The sequence below is a fragment of the Pteropus medius genome, unplaced genomic scaffold (genome assembly GCF_902729225.1).
Source record: "Pteropus medius unplaced genomic scaffold, Ma_sr-lr_union100, whole genome shotgun sequence".
NCBI lineage: Eukaryota > Metazoa > Chordata > Mammalia > Chiroptera > Pteropodidae > Pteropus > Pteropus medius.
The window spans coordinates 2487712-2508740 of record NW_024350325.1 but is presented as its reverse complement, the minus strand read 5'-3'; the positions used below and the strand labels follow the sequence as shown (position 1 = coordinate 2508740).

At 33.1% G+C, this 21029-nt stretch overlaps 1 protein-coding gene across 35 annotated transcripts in view; it reads left to right on the top strand.

Annotated features, from left to right (window-relative positions):
- Nucleotides 1–21029, top strand: part of PCM1 (pericentriolar material 1) — a 79871-nt gene that overhangs the window by 38444 nt on the left and 20398 nt on the right. For 20 of the 35 annotated variants that reach the window (XM_039839263.1, XM_039839256.1, XM_039839250.1 and 17 more), the window contains 7 exons: nucleotides 598–788; nucleotides 2786–2957; nucleotides 5430–5785; nucleotides 12466–12630; nucleotides 14830–14886; nucleotides 17240–17412; nucleotides 17756–17887. In XM_039839263.1, coding sequence (XP_039695197.1) covers nucleotides 598–788; nucleotides 2786–2957; nucleotides 5430–5785; nucleotides 12466–12630; nucleotides 14830–14886; nucleotides 17240–17412; nucleotides 17756–17887 — 1246 coding nt within the window. The remainder of the gene's footprint in view (nucleotides 1–597; nucleotides 789–2785; nucleotides 2958–5429; nucleotides 5786–12465; nucleotides 12631–14829; nucleotides 14887–17239; nucleotides 17413–17755; nucleotides 17888–21029) is intronic. The other 15 variants (XM_039839267.1, XM_039839264.1, XM_039839262.1 and 12 more) reach the window with 2 other exon arrangements.

The following is a 21029-nucleotide window of genomic DNA, read 5'->3' as shown; positions in this document are numbered from 1 at the left end:
ATTGCTGGCTCATATGGTAGATCAATTCTTAGTTTTTTGAGGAACCTCCATACTGTTTTCCACACTGGCTGTACCAGTTTACAGTCCCACCAGCAGTGTATGAATGTTCCTATTTCTCCACATCCTCTCTAACATTTGTTATTGCTTGTCCTGTTGATTATAGCCATTCTAACAGGTGTAAGATAGTATCTCATTGTGGTTTTGATTTGCATTTCCCTAATAGCTAGCAATGTTGAGCAACTTTTCATATGTTCGTTGGCCATGTGTATGTCCTCTAGGGAGAAGTGTCTGTTCAGGTCCTCTGCTCATTTTTTTATTGGGTCATTTTTGTTGTTGTTGTTGAGTCGTATGAGTTCTTTGTATATTTTGGATATTAGGCCCTTATTGGAGGTGTTGCTTGCAAATATATTTTCCCATTTGGATGATTGTCTCTTTACCTTGTTGACGATTTCTTTTGCTGAGCAGAAGCTTTTTAGTTTGATATAGTCCCATTCATTTACTTTTGCTTTTACTTCCCTTGCCTTTGAGGTTGAATGAACTTTAAATAGATGGTAATATAACTGATTCTTAGATTACTGACTTCTTAAATTTTTATAGGTTGAAACAAATGCTAAGTGAACTTACACGCCAACAAAATCAGCATCCAGAAAAACCTGGAAGCAAGGAAAGAGGCAGTAACGCATCACATCCTTCTTCTCCCAGTTTATTTTGTCCTTTCACCTTTCCAACACAGCCTGTAAATCTATTTAACCTACCTGGGTTTACTAATTTTTCATCATTTGCACCAGGTAAGTGACTGAAAACTGAAAGGGAAAATAAACAAGTATAAAGTATTTGAGAATATTAAATGTCTATTGCATGGATTTTTATCAGTCTCTTTGGAGTGGTAGGAAATGTTTGTAAGGAAAGTTACAAACTTTTCTGTGTTTATAGTGAAAACTTAACCTTAATATGGTTGGTAATGGAATTAATTAAACTATTTATGAATGATTGCTAAATCTTATACCTTTGAATTATTTAGCAGCTTTATTAAGGAGAAAGGGAAGTAACCTATCCAAAGCCTCCTGTACACCATGCATTATGTAAATATTAGGAGAATAAGGATGAATAAGATAATGTTCTTCTAGAGAAGCTTCATGTCTTGGTAGGGAGATTTGTTACTAGACTAAAGGTGTGTACTTAGGCTTTTATTCAGACTTTTTTCCTGCACCCATTATGTGCTAGACACTATATAAATGACAGGATTCAAAGGTAAGACCAATGCTTTAAGGAATTTAGAGTCTAGTGAGAAAGCTAAGAATGTTAATAAATGCTTAGTGCAGTGCCATGAGTGCAAAGGGAGGTAGTGGCCTGTTCTTCTTTGGGGCAAGAGATCATCTACAAATTTTCTCCAGAAAAAGTGTTATTTAAGCAAAAAATGAATAGAATTTATTTCCAGGGAGATTATAAGGGAAAGGGCTTTCTAATCAATGGAACCACTCAGAGTTACAAAGCAATGAAACAGTATATCACATAGAGAATTTGAAGGTCATAAGTGTGGCTAGTTTTTAGGGACATGGCAGGTTAAGAATAATTGATGTGGCTGGAGAGCAGCAGAGGCCTTTTGTGCTTTGCAGAGCAACTGAGACTTTCTGTTGCAAATGAGAGGGGCCCTTGAAGGATTCTGAGCACGGAGATAGCATGAGATATATATTTAAGAAAGTTTACACTGGTGATAGTGTTGAGGTTAGATAGGAGAGAAGGAGCCAAGAATATAGCTGGCGTAAAGAAAATAGAAAACTGTTGCCTTAATAGCAGGGGAAAAAATTAGAGCTCACTTAAGGCATTGGTGGTAGGTGTAAAGGAAAAGTAATAATTCAAAAGACATTCTAGAGGTGGAATAAGTTAAGTGAGCAGTTAGATGAAGTGACTCAAGAAGGTGTTTTCCAGGGAGAAAGAGATTTGGAAGGGCTTTGTGAATATAAATATAAATGAATAAAAATACCACAGTGTATTTTCTTAATAGGATTATAGAAACAATGGTGTTAGAAAAATTTAACAAGCTTTTTAGCTCTTGGGTATCAATTAGCATTGGCAGCAAACCTTTTTTTGAGTAGGCTTTTAAGTAACAAATAATATAAGAAATTGCACATGCAGTTCCTTTTCACTGCAGTGTGCTTCATACCAGTGCCAGCCTTGTACAAAGACTGTTCATTCTTCACAAACCACTTCAAATTTTGTGACGTCATCCCAGAACCCTTTATCCCCCAGGTTGTTTGTTAGTAGCCCCTTGCAAATACTTCTGATATGGCACTATGGCACTGTATGGCAAGTATTTAATTATATTTTACTTTTTCAATTAAAGTAGAGCTTAAAGCATGTTAAGCTTTGGAGCCATGCAGACCCAACATCTCATCTGCTCTTCCATTTACTAGACGTTTCATCTCTAAGCCTATTCATTTCTGGTAAAACGAATAGAACACCTACTTCATAGCGTCATTTTGAGCATTAAATGAAATAATATGTATAGTGCCTACAGTAGAGTCTGGCATCCCATAATAATTTGATGTTAGGTACTATTATTTCTAACTCAGCTTTTAAGTGGATAAAATCTTTATTTATCTTCGTGTCACAAATGCTGAAAACATAGTGGGCTGAGCTGTAAACAGTGATTTAATAAATGAGTGTTCATTTAATTAACAGATTTTTGTTTTGGTGCATATGAATGCCACATTTAATTAGAACTGTCTTTTAATTTCATAGTAAGGCTAAAGAAGCTCTATTGTCTTATCCATTACTTTATTAGGTATGAATTTCAGCCCTTTATTTCCTTCTAACTTTGGAGATTTTTCTCAGAATATTTCTACACCCACTGAACAGCAGCAACCATTAGCCCAGCATTCTTCAGGAAAAACAGAATATATGGCTTTTCCAAAACCTTTTGAAAGCAGTTCTTCTATTGGACCAGAAAAACAAAGGTACTCGATTGCAAACATAATCTAGAATTTGCTTAAACATCACTTTTGTGATTACATCTAATTACATGTAATTTGAAAACACAAGGAGGGTGTTTGTGATTGTTTGGCCTGGTGGTGTTGGGAATATGAAACTTGGACATCACACTAGATGTTGCTCAGGCATACACCTGCTGCCAAACCTACTATCAACCCTATATAGCAGTTCAGAGTTTTGATCAGGGTGTCCTGTGAGATTTATTTTAGAAGGGTAAGACATGATCCATTGACTGTGTTTTGGCTTTAATGTGATATCCGTCTTTAAGTTCACTGATTTAGGACTAAGAACTAATATTAACTACCAGAGGTCAGTTGTTACAAAGCGATGTCTCCCTTATTTGATTGAGAGCTCCTGATCAGAATGAGTTTGTAACACTTATCCAAATGTAATGTCGAGTACTGTTAGATTATAAAAACAACTTTAGCCAAGGAAGTTTTAGTGATATATGGTACCAATCATAGATTTCTTTTTCTCTGTTTCTCATCATATATTATTTTTTTAATATAATAATCTTCCTAAATATAATTTTGACTCAAATAGTGTTAAACACTAGTTATAGCAGGTCAGATTGATCATTCTGTAAGCATTTTTATAGCTGGAAAATAATGTTTTTAATGATTGTCTTAATCCAGAAAATGATTTTGTTAGCAAGCTGGTGAAAATATTAGTCTTTTTATTCTTGCTTCAGAAAAATCTTTTTAGGAGGATGAAGATTAGAGGTCAGTTGAGCTTAATATTTGTTTGTCAGAAGTATCTCTGTGATTTTATCTTTCCTAGCCTTTTACAAATATATAATTCATATTTTTATCTTTAATTATGGGATTAAATTAGCAATTTGACACTATTTAATTGTTAAATCATGAATTTTTTTTATGTGATTAACCAAAAACTTGTAGACTTCAACTTTGTATTTGCCTCTAGGAGTCCTATGATTGACCTCCCTGAGTTTTTCTAAGCTGTACTAACCATTTTTCCCTACTAAATCTCATATTACTTTATAAAAGTATTATATTGTCAGAACCAACAGTGTTTATAGTGTATAGTTGCCATTCAGAAATGATGGTTGAATGAATCTCTATCATAAGCAATAAACATTTTTCAAAGTTTTAATGAATAGCCTTCCTACTGGAAGGTCCCTACTTCATTATTATCTCTATTTTATACATAATTGATAGTAAGAAAGGATAGCTATAGGTATCTAATATTGTTTCAGATATTTGACCTACTTTAAATTAGACCTCAGCCCTTCCAGAAAATCTCAACTAGTATAGGTTCCCTGATTTAGGATGGAGATGAGAGGTCAGATGAACAGTGTTGTCTTGAGCCAGGGTCAGAAAACTTTTCCTGTGAAGGGCTTAGATAGTAAATATTGCTGGCCCTACAGTGCCTGTCATTCCCTTTTATGTCTGCCATTTTTGTACAAAAGCAACCATAAACAATATGTAAACAAATGAGTGTTTGTGTTTCAATAATGCCTTATTTATTGGCTGAAATTGAGTTTCATATAATTGTGTCACATATTTTTTTCCTTCGATTCCCCTCCACTCCTTCCCTCCCGCCCCCCAACCATGTAAGAATATAAACATTATTTTCACTGTCAGGCCGTACAAAAACAGGCAGCAGGCTGAGTTTTGGCCTGCAAAGTGTAAATTTGCTAATCTTTGTCTTAAGTTAAACTCTGTAGTTCATTGTCTTCCAAATTATGTTCTTAAGTGCACTGTTGCCTATGTCAAGTTCTGTGATAAAAGGTTTTGGACATCTTTCTATGTTTCCTTCTAAGACATTTTGTAAAGTACATTGGCATATTAAAAGTTCTGAGAAATTCTACAGACCTGTTTAACTTTGTTTTGACTGTTTTTCCCAAATTTAGATAACCAGTAAATATATCTTTTAAGGTATTAAGGGATGCCAATGTTTAGCAGATAAAATTTGGAAAATGACACTACCAACAGAACTAAACTAGAAAACACCAAGAGAAATAAATTACTAGTTGCATGGCCATTGTTTTCACCAAATTTTGATTCTAGTTGAACTGCTTCAGGGGATACAAATCCATGTATGTTTCAGACCCTCTGCTACAGATCTTAGCTCTTTCTTCAAGTTGTTTTGTTGTTGTGTTTTCCTTGTATGTCCCATTCTTCCTTGATTTTTCTTTCCTACTCTTCTATTAAGAATGCTAGATCTTTGGTTTGGGACTTTTGCCAATGAAATGATCTAGTGAGAAGAGTTCAGTATTAAAATTTAAGATAATTTAGTACACTAGTCTATATAATATTTACATATTTAATGCATATTTTTGTGAAAATATTTAGCATGTTGACGATTTTATTTACCTAAATCTACTAGTAAATATAAATTAAGCACTATATCTGGAGTTTTCAGTAAACAGAAATCTATCATTGTAATCTATATAAAAACTTATTTTCATTGGTAAGGAATCAGAAACAGTCTGAAGAGGAAGTGGAAAACAGTAGGACACCATGGTTATATGCCCAAGAAGGTGAAGTAGAAAAACCATTTATCAAGACTGGATTTACAGTGTCTGTAGAGAAAACTACAAATAGTAATCGCAAAAATCAGTTAGATACCAACAGAAGACGCCATTTTGATGACGAGTCATTAGAAAGCTTTAGCAGTATGCCTGATCCAGTAGATCCAACAACAGTAACTAAAACATTCAAGACAAGAAAAGCATCTGCACAGGCCAGCCTGGCATCTAAAGATAAAACTCCTAAATCAAAGAGTAAGAAGAGGCATTCTTCTCAGCTGAAAAGCAGAGTTAAAAATATTGGTAAGTATTGAAGGTGTTGAATATCTATTGGTTATAAATGTTGATTAACCTTACTCTGGCATATTGACATATTTAATTTCAGTATGGCTAGATGGGTGGACACTGTTCTACACCTACTTGAACAAAGTCATTTTTAGTTACCATTACACATTTTATTTTTTTATGAAATTTATCAAATAGAGTTTGATATTGTAGATATTTTTAAACATGGCATTTATTCTTTTTTGTGAGTCTTAGAGCTTCTTGTATTTCCTGTATATGTGGCTACTTGTGAAGTCAAGTTTTTTTGCAAATCTTGTAAGTTACTTAAAAAATTGCTAGAATGCCCAAGTTTTACTATTCTCTCACTTTTAGTATTATATCTTGTCCTACATGCAACATTTTAGTCATGACTTCTGGTTAGATTCTTGACTGATTAATTTGAAGAAATGTGGGCCTTTATATTGCAGTCTTTGAATATTATATAGATGAAACCACTTTTAAAACAAGTTTGCTCTTAGCCCTGCAGGAACTGAATCTTAGTTAATAAGGTATGATATTAACCCATATTTTTTTGAATCTTGCTGTTGAACATCATATCAAATTTCTCTGCAGTGTTAACCATATGTTAAAAATAGTTTTACTAACTGAAATCTAGAATATTAGCTAAAGGATGCCTTTTCAAGTTTGCATAGATTACTTTTTGGCTGTGTCTTTGAGTGCTTGTTCTGAATTCAAGGAGATAGTATTTTATGCTTAAGGACAAAGTATTCTAGGCTTATAATCAGAAAAGTTTGAAAAATCACTGCATATTGCAAGCTCCCTCTCTTGGAAGCTCACCATATATGTAAGTAAAGGTCCTGAGAAATCCTGTAGTAAAAAATCCACTTGTAAACTCTGGCAGCATTCATCATTTTTTAGTAATGGAATCCTTGAAAAATCTGACAAACTATAGGTGTACACAAGGATATGTACATTTTTTTTCATTTTGATGTTTAATGTACCATTGAAGTCCTTGGCTCCTACTCCTACCCCACGTGAAGATGGTTAAACAAATTTGAACAGAGGTAACATTTTCTAACATTTCTACACATTGTCATATTCTAAATAATTTTTCAGTTAATGGGTTTGGGAGGAGCTGATTTATTAGTAAATTAGTCAATGATCTGAAACCATTCAAATGAAAATACAACTACTATGCTTTCTCCAAGATTACTCTTGGTGCCACCAGAGAACATTTAAGTAGATAATAGCCATTTTGAGAGAGGCCTTTTGAGTTAACTCATTGAACTTTTTATTCGCTAATACTTCCCCTCCTGCCCTGCCCAAATGCTTTCTGTCATGAGTAAATGAAGAAAAACTAACATTTGTTATCCCAGCATTCTTTTATTCACTTAGTTAATTTGAGTGTGCTAGGGCCATGCTTCTTAAATTTTAATGTTTCATACAAATCTCCTTGGGAATTTTGTTTAATGGCAGATTCTGATTCAGGCAGTCTGGGGAGGGACCTTAGAGTCTGTGTTTCTAACAAGCTCCCATGTATTGCCGGTATTGGTCTGTGGGCTATACTTTGAGGAGCAGGGTCTGAGAGGGCTCTTAGTCAAGTTATGGTCATGTCTACCTAAACCTAGAAATACTGGTATATTTGTATTTTTGAAACCCCTTTATTTTGAGGAGTTACTTTTCTATATATGTACAAAGCAGCTGTATTCAAGGCAAAGACTGACATTCTGATCTATGTGTTCTCTTATACTTGAATATAAAAATACCTGCCCAAAACATATATTTCACATTTGATCAGTAGGCATTTGAAACCATCTGTAGGGCACACACATACACACAAAAAAGACTTGATAGCACAAACTAATATGTAGCAAAGTCAAATTAGTCAGCTTAAATCCTTGCTTTTCAAAATGTGAGCCATGAACAGGCAGCATTGACATCATCTGGGAGCTTATTAGAAATGTACATTTTGGGGCCCAATCTACTTGAATGTCTTTCCATTGTTTTTAAACATACATTTTAACAAGATTCCAGGTGTTTTAATATGAATAGGTGCACATTAAAGTCTGAGCAACACTAAGCCAAACCACTAATTTATGTTGCTTTCGTTCTCTTTATGGCATAGAAATAGCCCTGATTTCTTAGAAGAAAAGATGTATACTTTGTTGTAAAGGAAGTGGTAATGGAGGTGTATGGAGCATTCCAAATTGTAGTAACAAAAAAATATGGAGTCAGGACAAGGCAGGAAGGAAAAATGAGAGGAACTAGGGAAGGAAATAGGTTATGACAAATACACCAGCATAGAGCGACTTAGGTTGCTGTCTTGAGAGACTTAGTGCACAGCCAGGTATAGTGTCCAAAACTTACTAGACTGAACTGTGTGCATTACACTATTGACAGTGTTTCAGAAGTGGCATGCTAAATCTTCATTTAGCATTTTTTCCCATGATAGTAATGTATTTTAATCTTTAGAAAGTCTCATGTAAAGATACATGTTATTGTATGCGAAGTTAGATTTTACAAATTATGTGATAGTCATCTTTTAAACTTCATTTTATTCTGATGTGAATATGATTTTTTGCCTATAATTTGGTTACCAGATGCATAATTTAGCCACAAGCTACCAGGTCCATTCCTTCTTGATATTATTAAGAGGAGTAGGAGCATATAGTCTAGATCTTCCTCATTTTTTTCTTGGAAACTTGCCTAGAATTATTAATGTACTGACTTCGGGATTCTTCCCATCCCTAAATCTTTTCATTTCTTTTCCACTTCCTGTTGCTCACTAATGGAGATTGAGATTAAATAGATGCTAAGCATTAGGCAAGGAAGTTCTAAAGAATGTGGACAGTAAAAAAACAGCCCTTTTTAGATCCAGAGTTTATTACTTACATAGGGAGAGAAAGGAAGAGTACCTAAAGGTGCCAGCTTCCTGTATCTCTTATTCTATACATCGTAAGGGCAACACAAACAAAAGGGGCCAGATGGCAGTTGTAACATGAGTGGTGGGACATCTGTTGCTGAGGAACCAATACTGTGCTATAGCTAAGCCACTTTTTAGAATAGAGATGTGTCCTCAGGATGAGACAGAAAGGTCTCATGTCATTAGAACCAGAGAAATGAAAAACTTCATGACAGCTTTCCAGGGGAGATGGGGAGGCAAGTAAACATGACCACATAGCAACTCTTCACAAACCTCCCATGTTCTTGTGTTCCATGTTCCAGGAGGTTCATCATAAGGCCTTCTGTAAAGGCTTAGATTGAGCTACAGTTTAGTACTTGCCTGTGTGCCATATGTGGATACATGCAGGGTGCCGTGGTTGAGCTGTTTCCCTATAATGGAGACACGACTAGAAGACCTGTTTCTTCTAGCTATGTCAGCCACTCATTCTGAGGAAAATGATGAGGATAAGGCAAGATGTGATGAAATGGGATAGAGGATAACACCTTTACAATAATGAATGTCATGTGTTGTTGTTCTGGCTGGCCCAGCAAGTGTTACTCTTGAGTTATTATTAACCTCATTAAGTCTCCTACTCTCCCTGGAGGATTACTATTAAAGTGCTCCAAAGAGAAATAATTCAGTCACACACTAGCACCTTATCTTTGGAAATCTAGCCCTTGATGTTTTTAATTTGGAACTCATAAAACCATAGTTTTTAAAACTTTTTTGTAGCATTAAATGATTGTAGCATGGTTTTTTTCACAGTTTCAGCTGTTTTGGAGGGTATGTTTATCTCTGAAGTTCCTGTTGGTGCTTCTCAAAGAGAATTTTGTGTATGCCACAAAATCTGTGTTTTAATTTTGATTAGAATTCATTCAGTATTTTTCACATGATTCAATAACAAGCTTAATTTTTGTGAGAATAACATACTTTTCATCAGAGCTTTGTTTGCTAGTAAATGAACAATAGTACTACCAATTTCATATTTCATATTTTAGCAATCATACTCTTTATTGCTGGACCTGTTTTATATGAAGGTCAAAAATAACCAAGAGAACTCTTTTTTTCAGTAAAGTTTGTGCAGAGTAAATGAGAGTGGCTAGAGTTTAGTCTGAGAGATCAATGAAGAAACCGGGAACCTAAAGTGAGATAATGAAATCCTGACTTGAATGATGGCTTTAGAAATAGAAAGGGAAAGTTAACTCCAGATATTCTATCACAGAGAATAAACTGATAGTATATTGAGAATATGTTATTAGCAGAGTAGTTGCTATGATATGAAGTATGTAAGCAGCAAGGTTTCATATCCACTGGCTCTTTCAGAGAGTGTCTGGGACAAGGATCAGATCTCTGTGGTTCTGGAGAACCACACTTAACTTGGTTGAGGAGATCACACCCCTTCTATTCTTGGCATCCCCCTCCCTTCCAAGAGTAGCAGTCTTTTGCCACTTCAAGGTACTAATGGGCAAGGATGTTGTGAAACAAGTATGTGGCATCCTCCCTACCCTGAACCTCGGCTAGCATTTACCTTTGCAGCTGAGGAGACAGACTTCTTTTTATTGTCTCAATGGGAGACCAACAACTTGCTAGCCAGAATATTGCTTCACTGTAGAAGTGAGACTTCTAAGCACTGTCAGCTGCTGCCATTAAAGCTACCTAGCAGTGGATTCCAGCCTCAGTGGTAGGTAAGAGTTGTGATTAGCCTAGTGAATATAACAATGCATATAAAAGAGACCAGCAACCAGAGAGAAGACATTGAAACAGACCACTAGAACAGGCAAAATCTAGTGAATACAGAATTATTGAAGGAAATACTCCGTGAACAAAATAATAACACTTTAGCGGATTGAATTATAACAAATTTAGAACTAGAAAGAATTATTTTCACATACAATGTTTAGATTATTTGGAAAAGGGGATGAATATTATTAAGTCCCAACTAGTAGCCTAGAAAGTTGAGAGGAAGACTTACATTATTACACAGAGCAAAAGGTACTCAGAGATAGGATCAAGAGAAAAATGATTAGAGGCTTAAGGACAAATCTTGGAGATCTGATAGGCGAGGAGTTCTAAAGGAGAGAAAAAATAGGTGGAGAGACAATAATTAAATAATAAAGAGGACTCTTTAATGAAGAGAGACTGAGGGCTGAGGATCAAAACAGTTAGCGGCTGTCTAGCCAGGAGGCAAGGAGGGAAAGCTCCTGTGCACACACACACACCCTATGATATTCTGATAAAATTCCAGAATTCTAAGAAAATAGTAAAAATCTAAGGTTACAGACTGAAAGAACAAGTTATATACAATGAAAAAGAACCAAATTAAAATCAGACAATCTTAGAAATAGAAGAAAATGGAATAACATTCATATGCAGACGAAAAAGGACTGCAACTGAAGAATCCTGTACTCAAATTAGAGACCCTTCACCTGTCAAGGTGAAAAGATATTGATGTATTCTATTTGAGGAAAACTACAGAAACAACATTTGAATCAGAATTTAGATCTTTATATAGGGGAAGGTGAAAAGGGGAGGTTAACAGTTCAGTAAAGTAAATAGTAGCTCAATCAGTTAATACAAATTCAAAATTTAAAGTAAAATAGGAAATTTAATCTGTAACATGTCAAAAAGAATATTAGACATGTCAATAGGGTTTATTATAGAAACGGAAGTGGGAGGAAATATTCTCATAGTAGTATCCAAACCTTTTGGGGGCGGGGGAAGCCCTTAGGAATAAATTTAAATTTAACAAGGAAAGTCCTAGTTCTGTAAAAACACTATAAAATATTTTTGGAGAACATGAAACAAAAATGAACAAATGTAAAAAACATAACCATGTTCTTAGATGAGAATGCATAAAATTATTAAATATCAAATCCCCATTGATGGTTATTGAAATTGGGAAAAATATCTTACAGTTTACCTGGAAGGAGAAATAGTCAAGAATAACCAAGAAAAGCTAGGTGGTAGGACTTGGCTTACCAGGTGTTAAAACATACTATAAAACTTATGTGGCTAAAATAATGAAAATGGCATTGAGATAGATAAGTTAAACAGAAGGCCCAGAAATAAAATTCAATAAAAATGGAGATTTAATATATTGACCAAGTTTGTGTTTTAAATTAATGGGAAAAAGAGTAAGTATAACCAGCTACCCATTTGGAACAAAATAAAATTGAATTCTTACTGTGCTTCATACCAAAATAAATATTAAAAAATGAAATTTAGAAGAAAAGTTTAGTAGAATATATATGTATATATACATATATTCTGCTAAATATATATATTTATATAACCTGTGGGTGGGTAAGACCTTTTTAACCAAATCATATTACATAAAAGGTGTAATAAGAAGGGAGACATTTGACTAATGCCCATTACTCTTCTCTCTTTATGGACATCTTATATAGATTGGATGTGATTTTTTTCTCATGTTTCCTAATATTGAAAAATTGTTAACTTGGAGTCTAGTAGAGAATTCGGATCATGTAAAGTCTGCCATATAATTTGAATTGGGATATGCTCATTATGACAGATATCAAAAGACAATGAAGCGATAGAATTTATTAGTTACCCTATTCTTTCAAAGGCTATTGCAATGATATCTCCAAGACATACCATTTACTGTTATGTAGTCTGTTTATACCAGGCCTTCATTCTAAATTGAGTTACCTCTCCTATTTCAGTATGAGAATCAATTTCCCTTTCATTTTGAGTTAGTTACAACTGATAATAGTTGTCACTTTTTTTACTCAAGGGTATGAAAGTGCCAGTTTGTCTAGCACATGTGAACCTTGCAAAAGTAGGAACAGACATTCAGCCCAAACTGAAGAGCCTGTTCAAGCAAAAGTATTCAGCAGAAAGAATCATGAGCAGCTGGAAAAAATAATAAAATGTAGTAGGTCTACAGAAATATCTTCAGGTATGTTCCTTTTTGGTTTGCTTTAATTTAAGAACTTCATCTTAGATTTGAAAAGCTAAAGCTATATTAAAAGAAGTTTTAAAATTGGTCTATCATACTTTTCTATTAACGTGCAAGATTTCGTAGAGATAACAGTACACATTTATATCAAGAAATGTAAACTGGAAATATTTTTATTGTGATAAAGCTTTTAGCACATTTTGATAAAATTCTAAACAAAAAAGTATAATTAACATTAACTTGGAACATATAATTTAAAATTCTGAAAATCCTTTCCGCATAAGGATTCAGTAAACAGTCATATCATTCTCTTGCTTAAAACCTTTGGCTTTCACTGTGCCTATAGGAGAAAGTCCAAATGACTTAATGTAATGACTTATCTGAGCAGCAGAGATTTGGTTCCTTCCTGCCTCTTCAGACTCATTTCTTATCGCCCTCTGCCTTGAACTTTACTCTTATAGTGGCATTGAACTGAATTTTTCTCATAGCTTTCACTCTGTTTCTCGCCTCAGCAGTTATCTTTTTTTGCCTCAAGTCCTTTGTGCTCTTTTAAGCCCTTTTCTCTGCTAGACTCAAATAAAGTCTTAATTCTGCAACTCTGAAATTACATCCAAATCCGAGTTGGGATAGGTTTCTCTTTCCCCATGTTTTTGTTTTGCTGTAGCCTCTTTCATTGCCTGTATCACCTTTTATAGTATTTACCTACTAAGTGTCTTATATCACCTTTTTGAGTCCCTTGGCAGCAGATAATACCTTTTCATATTTGTATCTTAAATGTTAGCATGATACCTGACATGTGATAGTTACTCAGTGTTATTAAATGGAGTCATAGGTATTTGCCATTGTTTTAATTTAAATAAGTACTAGTACTTTCTTAATTTTTAAAGAATAAGTACATTTCGAAGAAATATATAGACTCAGTTCTCAGTAGTCAGTAAGATCCTTGGTGATAATAGCAATGACCATTTGTATTATACTTCATTGTTTTCAAATTAAACAAATTACTCATCTCACTTGAGCTTCATTATCCTGTGAACTGGTTTTATTTCCATTTACACATGAGGATACGTGGTCAGAGAGGGTACCTGATTTTTTACGGCACTCATGAAGGGCCAGTAATATTATAAACTGGTACAATTTTTCTGGAAAGCTTTTTCAAAAGTAATGCCTTTAATAACTTTTGCTGTAGGCATTCATCCTAGGAAAACAAAAGTGAAAAAAAAAATTGAGATTTAGTGTTTTCTGAACCATCTGATTCCAACTATGTTTAAATAAAAGTCTGAATGAAAAAAGACTGGAAGAAAATGCATCAAAATGTTAATAGTGCTGTTATCATCTTTAAACTCTTTTATGTTTTCTAAAATTTTTATAGTGAGTATTTTGTAATCAGAAAAATAATCTTTTTTTTTTTTCCCTTGGTATTTTGAAATGTCTTCCTGAAGGTCATATTGTTGGGAAGTGTAGAGTTTAAGTTTGAATCATGATCTCTTGTTAAGTCTAGGATCCTTTTGGCAAATATATCAGTTTTATTGTCTTGACCCTGACATTTTACTATAATTTTCATCTCATTTCACTATCTTTATCAAATAGTGATGTCTTGAAAGAGTAAACATTTGGCTGGAGGTTGGGGAAAGGCAGTAAATAATGACCTAAGTAATTGATAGTTGGTTTTGATACTTCAGACCTTATTACTGTCACTTAGAATAATAAAATGATTGAATTTTGGTGAACTGAAAAATGTACTGGAAAATATACCTTTGTATTTACATACTTTCTAAAAAGACTTAGTTTTAACCACTAACCTAAACATTTTTTATAGCCTGTAATACTAGTTTTTGTTATATGATTATTAGAATGTAACATATGTGACTGCTATTATTGAATTATACAGTCCACTTCTGCTTCAAGAGTTCTGAGAGGTTCACCTTGCTGCATATGGTTCTAAGAGTGAATGGTTTATGTTTTATTATGACAGTTATTATCAGTCACAATATAAGTTTATAGCAAATTTTTTGGTATTTTTTTAAATGAGATTATTTTTAGATAGAACATAAACCATACCTTGTGATAACATTTCAGTTCAGGCAAACAATTTTAAAGAAATTTACTTCTTTCTTTTTTTCATTCACATATTATAGACCCTGTCATTACTATTCATACACATTTTATGTTCATCCTTATGTCTGCCCTTTCCTACAGCACATGCTAGGAGAATACTACAGCAGTCTAACAGAAATGCATGCAATGAAGCGCCAGGTAACAGTATGTTTAGTTTTGGTGTCCACTTTTTGTTCTTTTCGTTAATTTTTTTTCCATTGGTCCTAAAATTCTTTAGTTTTATTGCTCTGTTTTTTTTTTTTTTAAGATTTAGCTTAATGTATATATGTTATTTAGCTTATAAAAGTGAAATGAAATTCATACTCATAAAATTCCAAAGCTTTTTTTTTTTATAATTCTTTACTTGGTAAAATTGGCTGCTTTTCTTATTTTCATTTTCTGTTAGTGTATGTAACATAACCAACACATTCATATGGGTAATATGAAACCTTTTTATAATTTAGTGTTTTAGTGAAGTTATTTATATTGTATTTCTTAAATGCTTACGCGCATTAGTATTTTTTGAAAACATAAATGCAGTTATTTTCATTCCTAGCTCTGATTTGCGGTGTTAAGTATTATATATGACTTCTGTTGTAGTTGCTTATTTTTCATTACCCATCAACACCTATAAAGAATAAACCATTAAATAAAAACAACTGCGAAATGCAAAGACCATGATAAATAAAGATCATGGAAAATTATGGATTCCAAAGTGTTGGTTTTGTCTTTAAAGTATGTATTTTCATTAAGTATAGTTACATGTGATTTAGAATTCTAAATATTCTTTAATACCTATTGTACTACACATGGCTCAAAAATAAAAGCCTGTTATAAACCTTTAGGGAGATCTAAGGAAGAAAAACAAGGACTTAGCACAGAGTTAAATATGTGTCACTTTGTAAAGAAAGAATCTTTTTTAAAATAGGATAAAAACAAAATAGAATCAGAGACACCTGGCTGAGATTAAGGATTTTTCTAGCCTAAACTAATGCATTTTAGTCCAGGAGGAGGAATACAAAAACTTTCACCTCTCTGTTGCAGGCAGGAGGGATGAATCATGTGTTTGACATAGTTGTTGTTTAAGAATAATTTAATCTTTAATGATATATAATTTAGAGTGATAATTTTATCACACAGAGGCATAAAAATATTAAATATGCTTGTTATATCTTTGAAATAGTAAATATTTTTTAAGTTAAACAGTTATGTCAAACTATAATATATAAATTGAAAGTTTGCATATTAAATTATATCTTTTCTGGATTATTTTTCCTATAAGTAGATATTTCCTACAGAGATAGTTTTGGTTCCTTCTTACAATAAATATTGTTTTTGTAGTAATATATCACATTTGGACATTTTAAAACTAAAAGATCTTTTTCATTTTATACTCATAAATGTTTGAGGCAAGATAGGGAAATTTCAGTTTATCATTATTATATTATACTTGTGGAAATCAAGACCTGAATATGTTAACTTAGGAAATTAGTGCAAAGTTTTTTCATTAAACTCTATTTGCTTTGCATTTTGTTATCCTTCTCTTGCAAAAAGTGAATTCAATCTTTATCTTTGCATATTTATTTGAAAACAATGTATTAAAAAACTCAACATTTCAAATTTTCTTTCTTACAAAGTTAATATTGATTTTTGTAGAATTTGAATCCTTATCTACTTGTGGATCTCCTATTACTCTAGAAAGTTTACAGAATTTCTTAACTAGAAGAGCCACTTAGATTTTTTTTTTTCCATAGAGAACTCAAAATAGGAATAGTTCCTAATTTGTACTCTTAAAAAAAGGTATGACTGTATACCTGTCAAGGTGATAATTCTGTATTAACAAATACATATAGCAGAATTGTTGCTAAATAATGAGGTTCTATGAAACAGAACTTGCCTAGGTTCTATGAAACTGAGAACTTGCACTGCCTGCTCCAACTGAGTATGTCAGTAATACACTATGTAGTAAGAGTAACCTTTTATGTTTATGTTATAGTTACAAATTCAGATTTTCATCACTACAGTTATGATCACTGAGATTTGAGAATTAGTAGACATACCTAGAAAGCCTTTAAAATGGTAGCGCTCATGGGCGGCATTCAGTTTATTGTCAGTATTAACAAATTTCCTTTTTTATAACAAGTTCATATGAGCAGAAAAAGAAAATTATTTGCACTTAGCTAATATCATTCAAGTGCTGAAAGATTTCCACTGATTATTCCTGTAAATGTATAACATCTTCCAGATGTTTATTACTGAGAAGTATGGTCTAAGTAATGCTACGTAATGTTATTGATACATTTAAATATTTCTCTAATATACAGTATATATCTTGATATTTTTAAGATTATTTTTATCTTAGTAAAAATAATCTTCTTTAAAAGCCCTGAAGTAGAATTAAGTATGCTCTGATTTTTAAGTAATTTAAAGCTGAGTATAATATACAAGTTAATAGAAATTATGAGGAAAGTATTTTATCAGATTTAATTTCCTGCTTTTTTATGTCTTCCAGAAACTGGGAGTGATTTTTCCATGTTCGAAGCTTTGCGGGATACTATTTATTCTGAAGTAGCTATGTTAATTTCTCAAAATGAATCTCGTCCACATTTTCTTATTGAACTTTTCCACGAGCTTCAGCTACTTAATACAGACTACTTAAGACAGAGGGCTTTATATGCATTGCAGGTATCTGGTACCTAATCTCTTTTGCTTATCCTCTCTGGTATCACTGTTCTTCACAATTTTATCTGGTTGCTTTCTTAGACTGATGCATTTGCCCCTGTTTCATATGTATTTTGATCTGTTTACTATGTGCTTTCTTACCATTTTAAAACTTCTTCTATAGTTCAAGAAGCTTTTAGATAGTCTTTTACTGAACAGTTTTTCAGTGTTTTATCTTTCGTGTTATTTCTTTCTCACAGTTAACCTGTGAAGTGAGGAGTGTTAACATTTATTCTTCTGTCTGTTTCTGCTTTTAAATTGTGATTAAACATACATGCTTTACATAAATATCTATTTCCTTATTTAGGACATAGTATCCAGACATATTTCTGAGAACCATGAAAAAGAAGGGGAAAATGTAAAGTCAGTGAATTCTGGTACTTGGATAGCATCAAACTCAGAACTTACTCCCAGCGAAAGCCTTGTTACTACTGATGATGTAAGCTGATAATGATTAATGAAACCTAGACGTAATTTCACTATGCAGTAAACAAAAGTTAAAATAGGTTATTATAAATTGTGAGTATACCTAATATATTTGGTTTTCAGCTTTTTAAAAAAGCTGGGTGTAATCCATGACTTTATTTTGAGGTGAGGTATAAAACTTGATCAAAATGTGGCAGCAAACAACAAATGTTATGTATAATGATAGATTATAAGGTCTAAAATAACCATATTTATATCTCGTTGCCAGTATAGGAGTTGATTCATAACAGACATTGAGTAAAATTGCTTGCATTTAATCAAGACATTCACTAAACCAGACAGCAGTCAGATCACAGTAAGAACCCTTGTATAAATAAATACAAGATAAGTTGGGTCTTTGGGGTAGAAGAAAAGCCTAGACAAAAAAATCATCCAGGGCAAAAATGTAATTTAACGTAGTAAAATTGATGAAGAAAATTTTGAATAAAGTAAAAAGGACCTAGAAATGGAAAAGAGTTGTGAAGAAAATGGTATATTTTCAATAAACTGTGTCCTCCAGATAGCTCGAATCTAGCATGCAGGACCCATGCACTAGGTAGGTGCTATTAAATGACTAAATGGCAAACGACTAGGGTACTGAGGAGATAACATGCTAGATATTTAGAAATCACTTATTTAAAAGTTCAGACTCTAATTCTGTTATAAAAGATAATATATATGGTCTTGGGATAGCAAATATGTTCTATCTTATGCCTGCTGTAGCACTTGGATATCCATGAATAAGAATACCATAATTGATTAACAAATACCTGCTATAGGGTTGAAAGCATAGTACTGTGTTTCTGCCCATTGTTGATATGTTAAATGGTAATTTTTCCTGAAAAGATAGTATTTTTTCAAAAGATCGTGTTGTCTCTTCATCTGTAGTAATTTTTTTACAACTCTTGAAGACTTTTTCTGGATTTTTGCTTTTTAACTTATACTCATATTGAAAACCATACTTCTCCAAGTCATCTCTTTTGCTTAAAACCTTTCTTCACCAGGCTCCAACTCCTGTACTACTATGAACATAAACCTGTGTCTAAAAGCAACATGGTTTTAATTGACTTTATAATATCAGATATAAATTAAGTAAATGCTACTTGGGATTAGTTGTTATTATGACTGATTGAAAACTGTGTACTCCTTTTCAGGGGAAATGAAAAGTGGTCCAGGTGTATATATAAAAAATAGGAGACATTGGGTTATATTAAAGTCTATTAGGCATCAAAATAACTGAGAGCATAAAGAGTTTGTGTTCTTAGAAACCTTTTTTAGTAATTTTATATTCTTAATTCCAGTGCCTCCCTTTTTATCCATATTTTATATAGGTAACATTACTTCCAGTTCTTCTAAAAGATCTGATCAGTGGGTTTATACCATCAAAAGCATATTTTGAAAATTGAGATATAATTTGATAAAGTTAACCTGACAAGGTTTCAAAGTTTAAAGATACTGTACTTCTTAATAAGGGTGGTAAACAAAATATTGTAGGTGGCCTAGAAAACAGACATTTAATTCTCATGGTTCTAGAGTCTAGGAAGTCCAGGGTCTTGGTGTCAGCAGATTTGCTTCTTGGTGAGGTCTCTCTTCTTGGCCTACAGATGGTCACCTTCTCTCTGTGTCCTTACATGGATGTAAGAGGAAGCTTTAATGTCTATTCCTCTTTTTGTAAGGGCACTAATGCCGTCATGACCTCATCTAAACCTGATTACCTCCCAAATGTCCCACCTCCTAATACTTATCACATTGGGAGTTAAGGTTTCAACATATAAATTTGAGATGGAGGGTTGTTCACAAAGATTCAGTCCATAATTGTGGGGACTTGGCATAAATAACTATACTTTTAAATGACTAAGTCAGTTCTTTAATTTTTTATCCAAAACTTAAATTCATTGTCCACATCTTCATGTTATCGACAGCATTCATGTTAAATTCTACCCTTTTTTAATGCCATTTAATTATCATCAGCAGCACAATGTCTAGTGTTCTTACCCATAGGTCTAGATCAGTGCTATCCAGTAGAACTTTCTACAGTGATGGAAATATTTTATAGCAGCATCATCTAATATAGTAGCCATTAGCTTCATGTGGCTGTTGAGCACTCTTGAGATATGGCTTGTGGGATTGAGGAACTGAATTTAAAATTTTATTTAATTCGAATAGCTACACGGCTAGTTGTTACTGTGTTGGACAGATAGTCTCATTCCTATGTTTCTACGTCAAGGTCCTTTGAGCTTAATTTTTGGAGCTTTTACATAGACATTTCAGAGCATGTAAAGGAGTCGTCATGCCCAGGAAAAAGAAGTAAAAGTAGGCATCTGGGAGTTATAAGTGAAGGAGGATGAGTAGTTGAGATTTAAGAAGAGGAAGAAAACATATTGCTATTTCTACTCTGGGTCTTATAAAAATGGTAAAAGGGCATTTACTGGCAAGTGTTACTTGAAGGAGCAACAAAATTGGTTTATTTCCTAAAACATGTTCCCTAATGTCTGAATTTACTTTAATCAGGGACAAGCCTTTCATTTCATAATTTAAGAGAAAATGTTTAAAGATCAATAGCTAGGAGAAAGAATTGGAAATGAGTTTCAGTCAAAATACAAGTGAGACTCCCCCTCTGTCCCCCAGTCACACTACATACAAAAATTAATATGAAATTACTTAAAGTCCTGAAAAAGCTAAAACTATAAAACTTCTAGAAGAAAACAAAATCTTCATGATTTGACATAGCAAAGATTTCTTAAGACACAGAAATACCTAGCTGTAAAAGAAAAAATTGATACATTCTGCTTTTCAAAAGATAACCATTAGAAGAAAATAATTTCAGTACATATATCTGACAAATAACTATATAAATGACAAATCCAGACTATATGAAGAACTTTTATAAGTCATTTGTAGGGCTAACAATTTAGTGAAAAAATGGGCAAGAGATTTGGACAGATGCTTCATGGAAAAAGATATATAAATGGCCAGTATGCAAATTAAAACCTCACCAGAGTCCACCAGAAAGGCTGAAATTAAAGCTTCATAGTAAGTGTTAGTGTGAATATTGGAGCAATTGGAACTCTCGCTGCTGGTGAGATTGTAAAATTGTACAACCACTTTAGAATGTA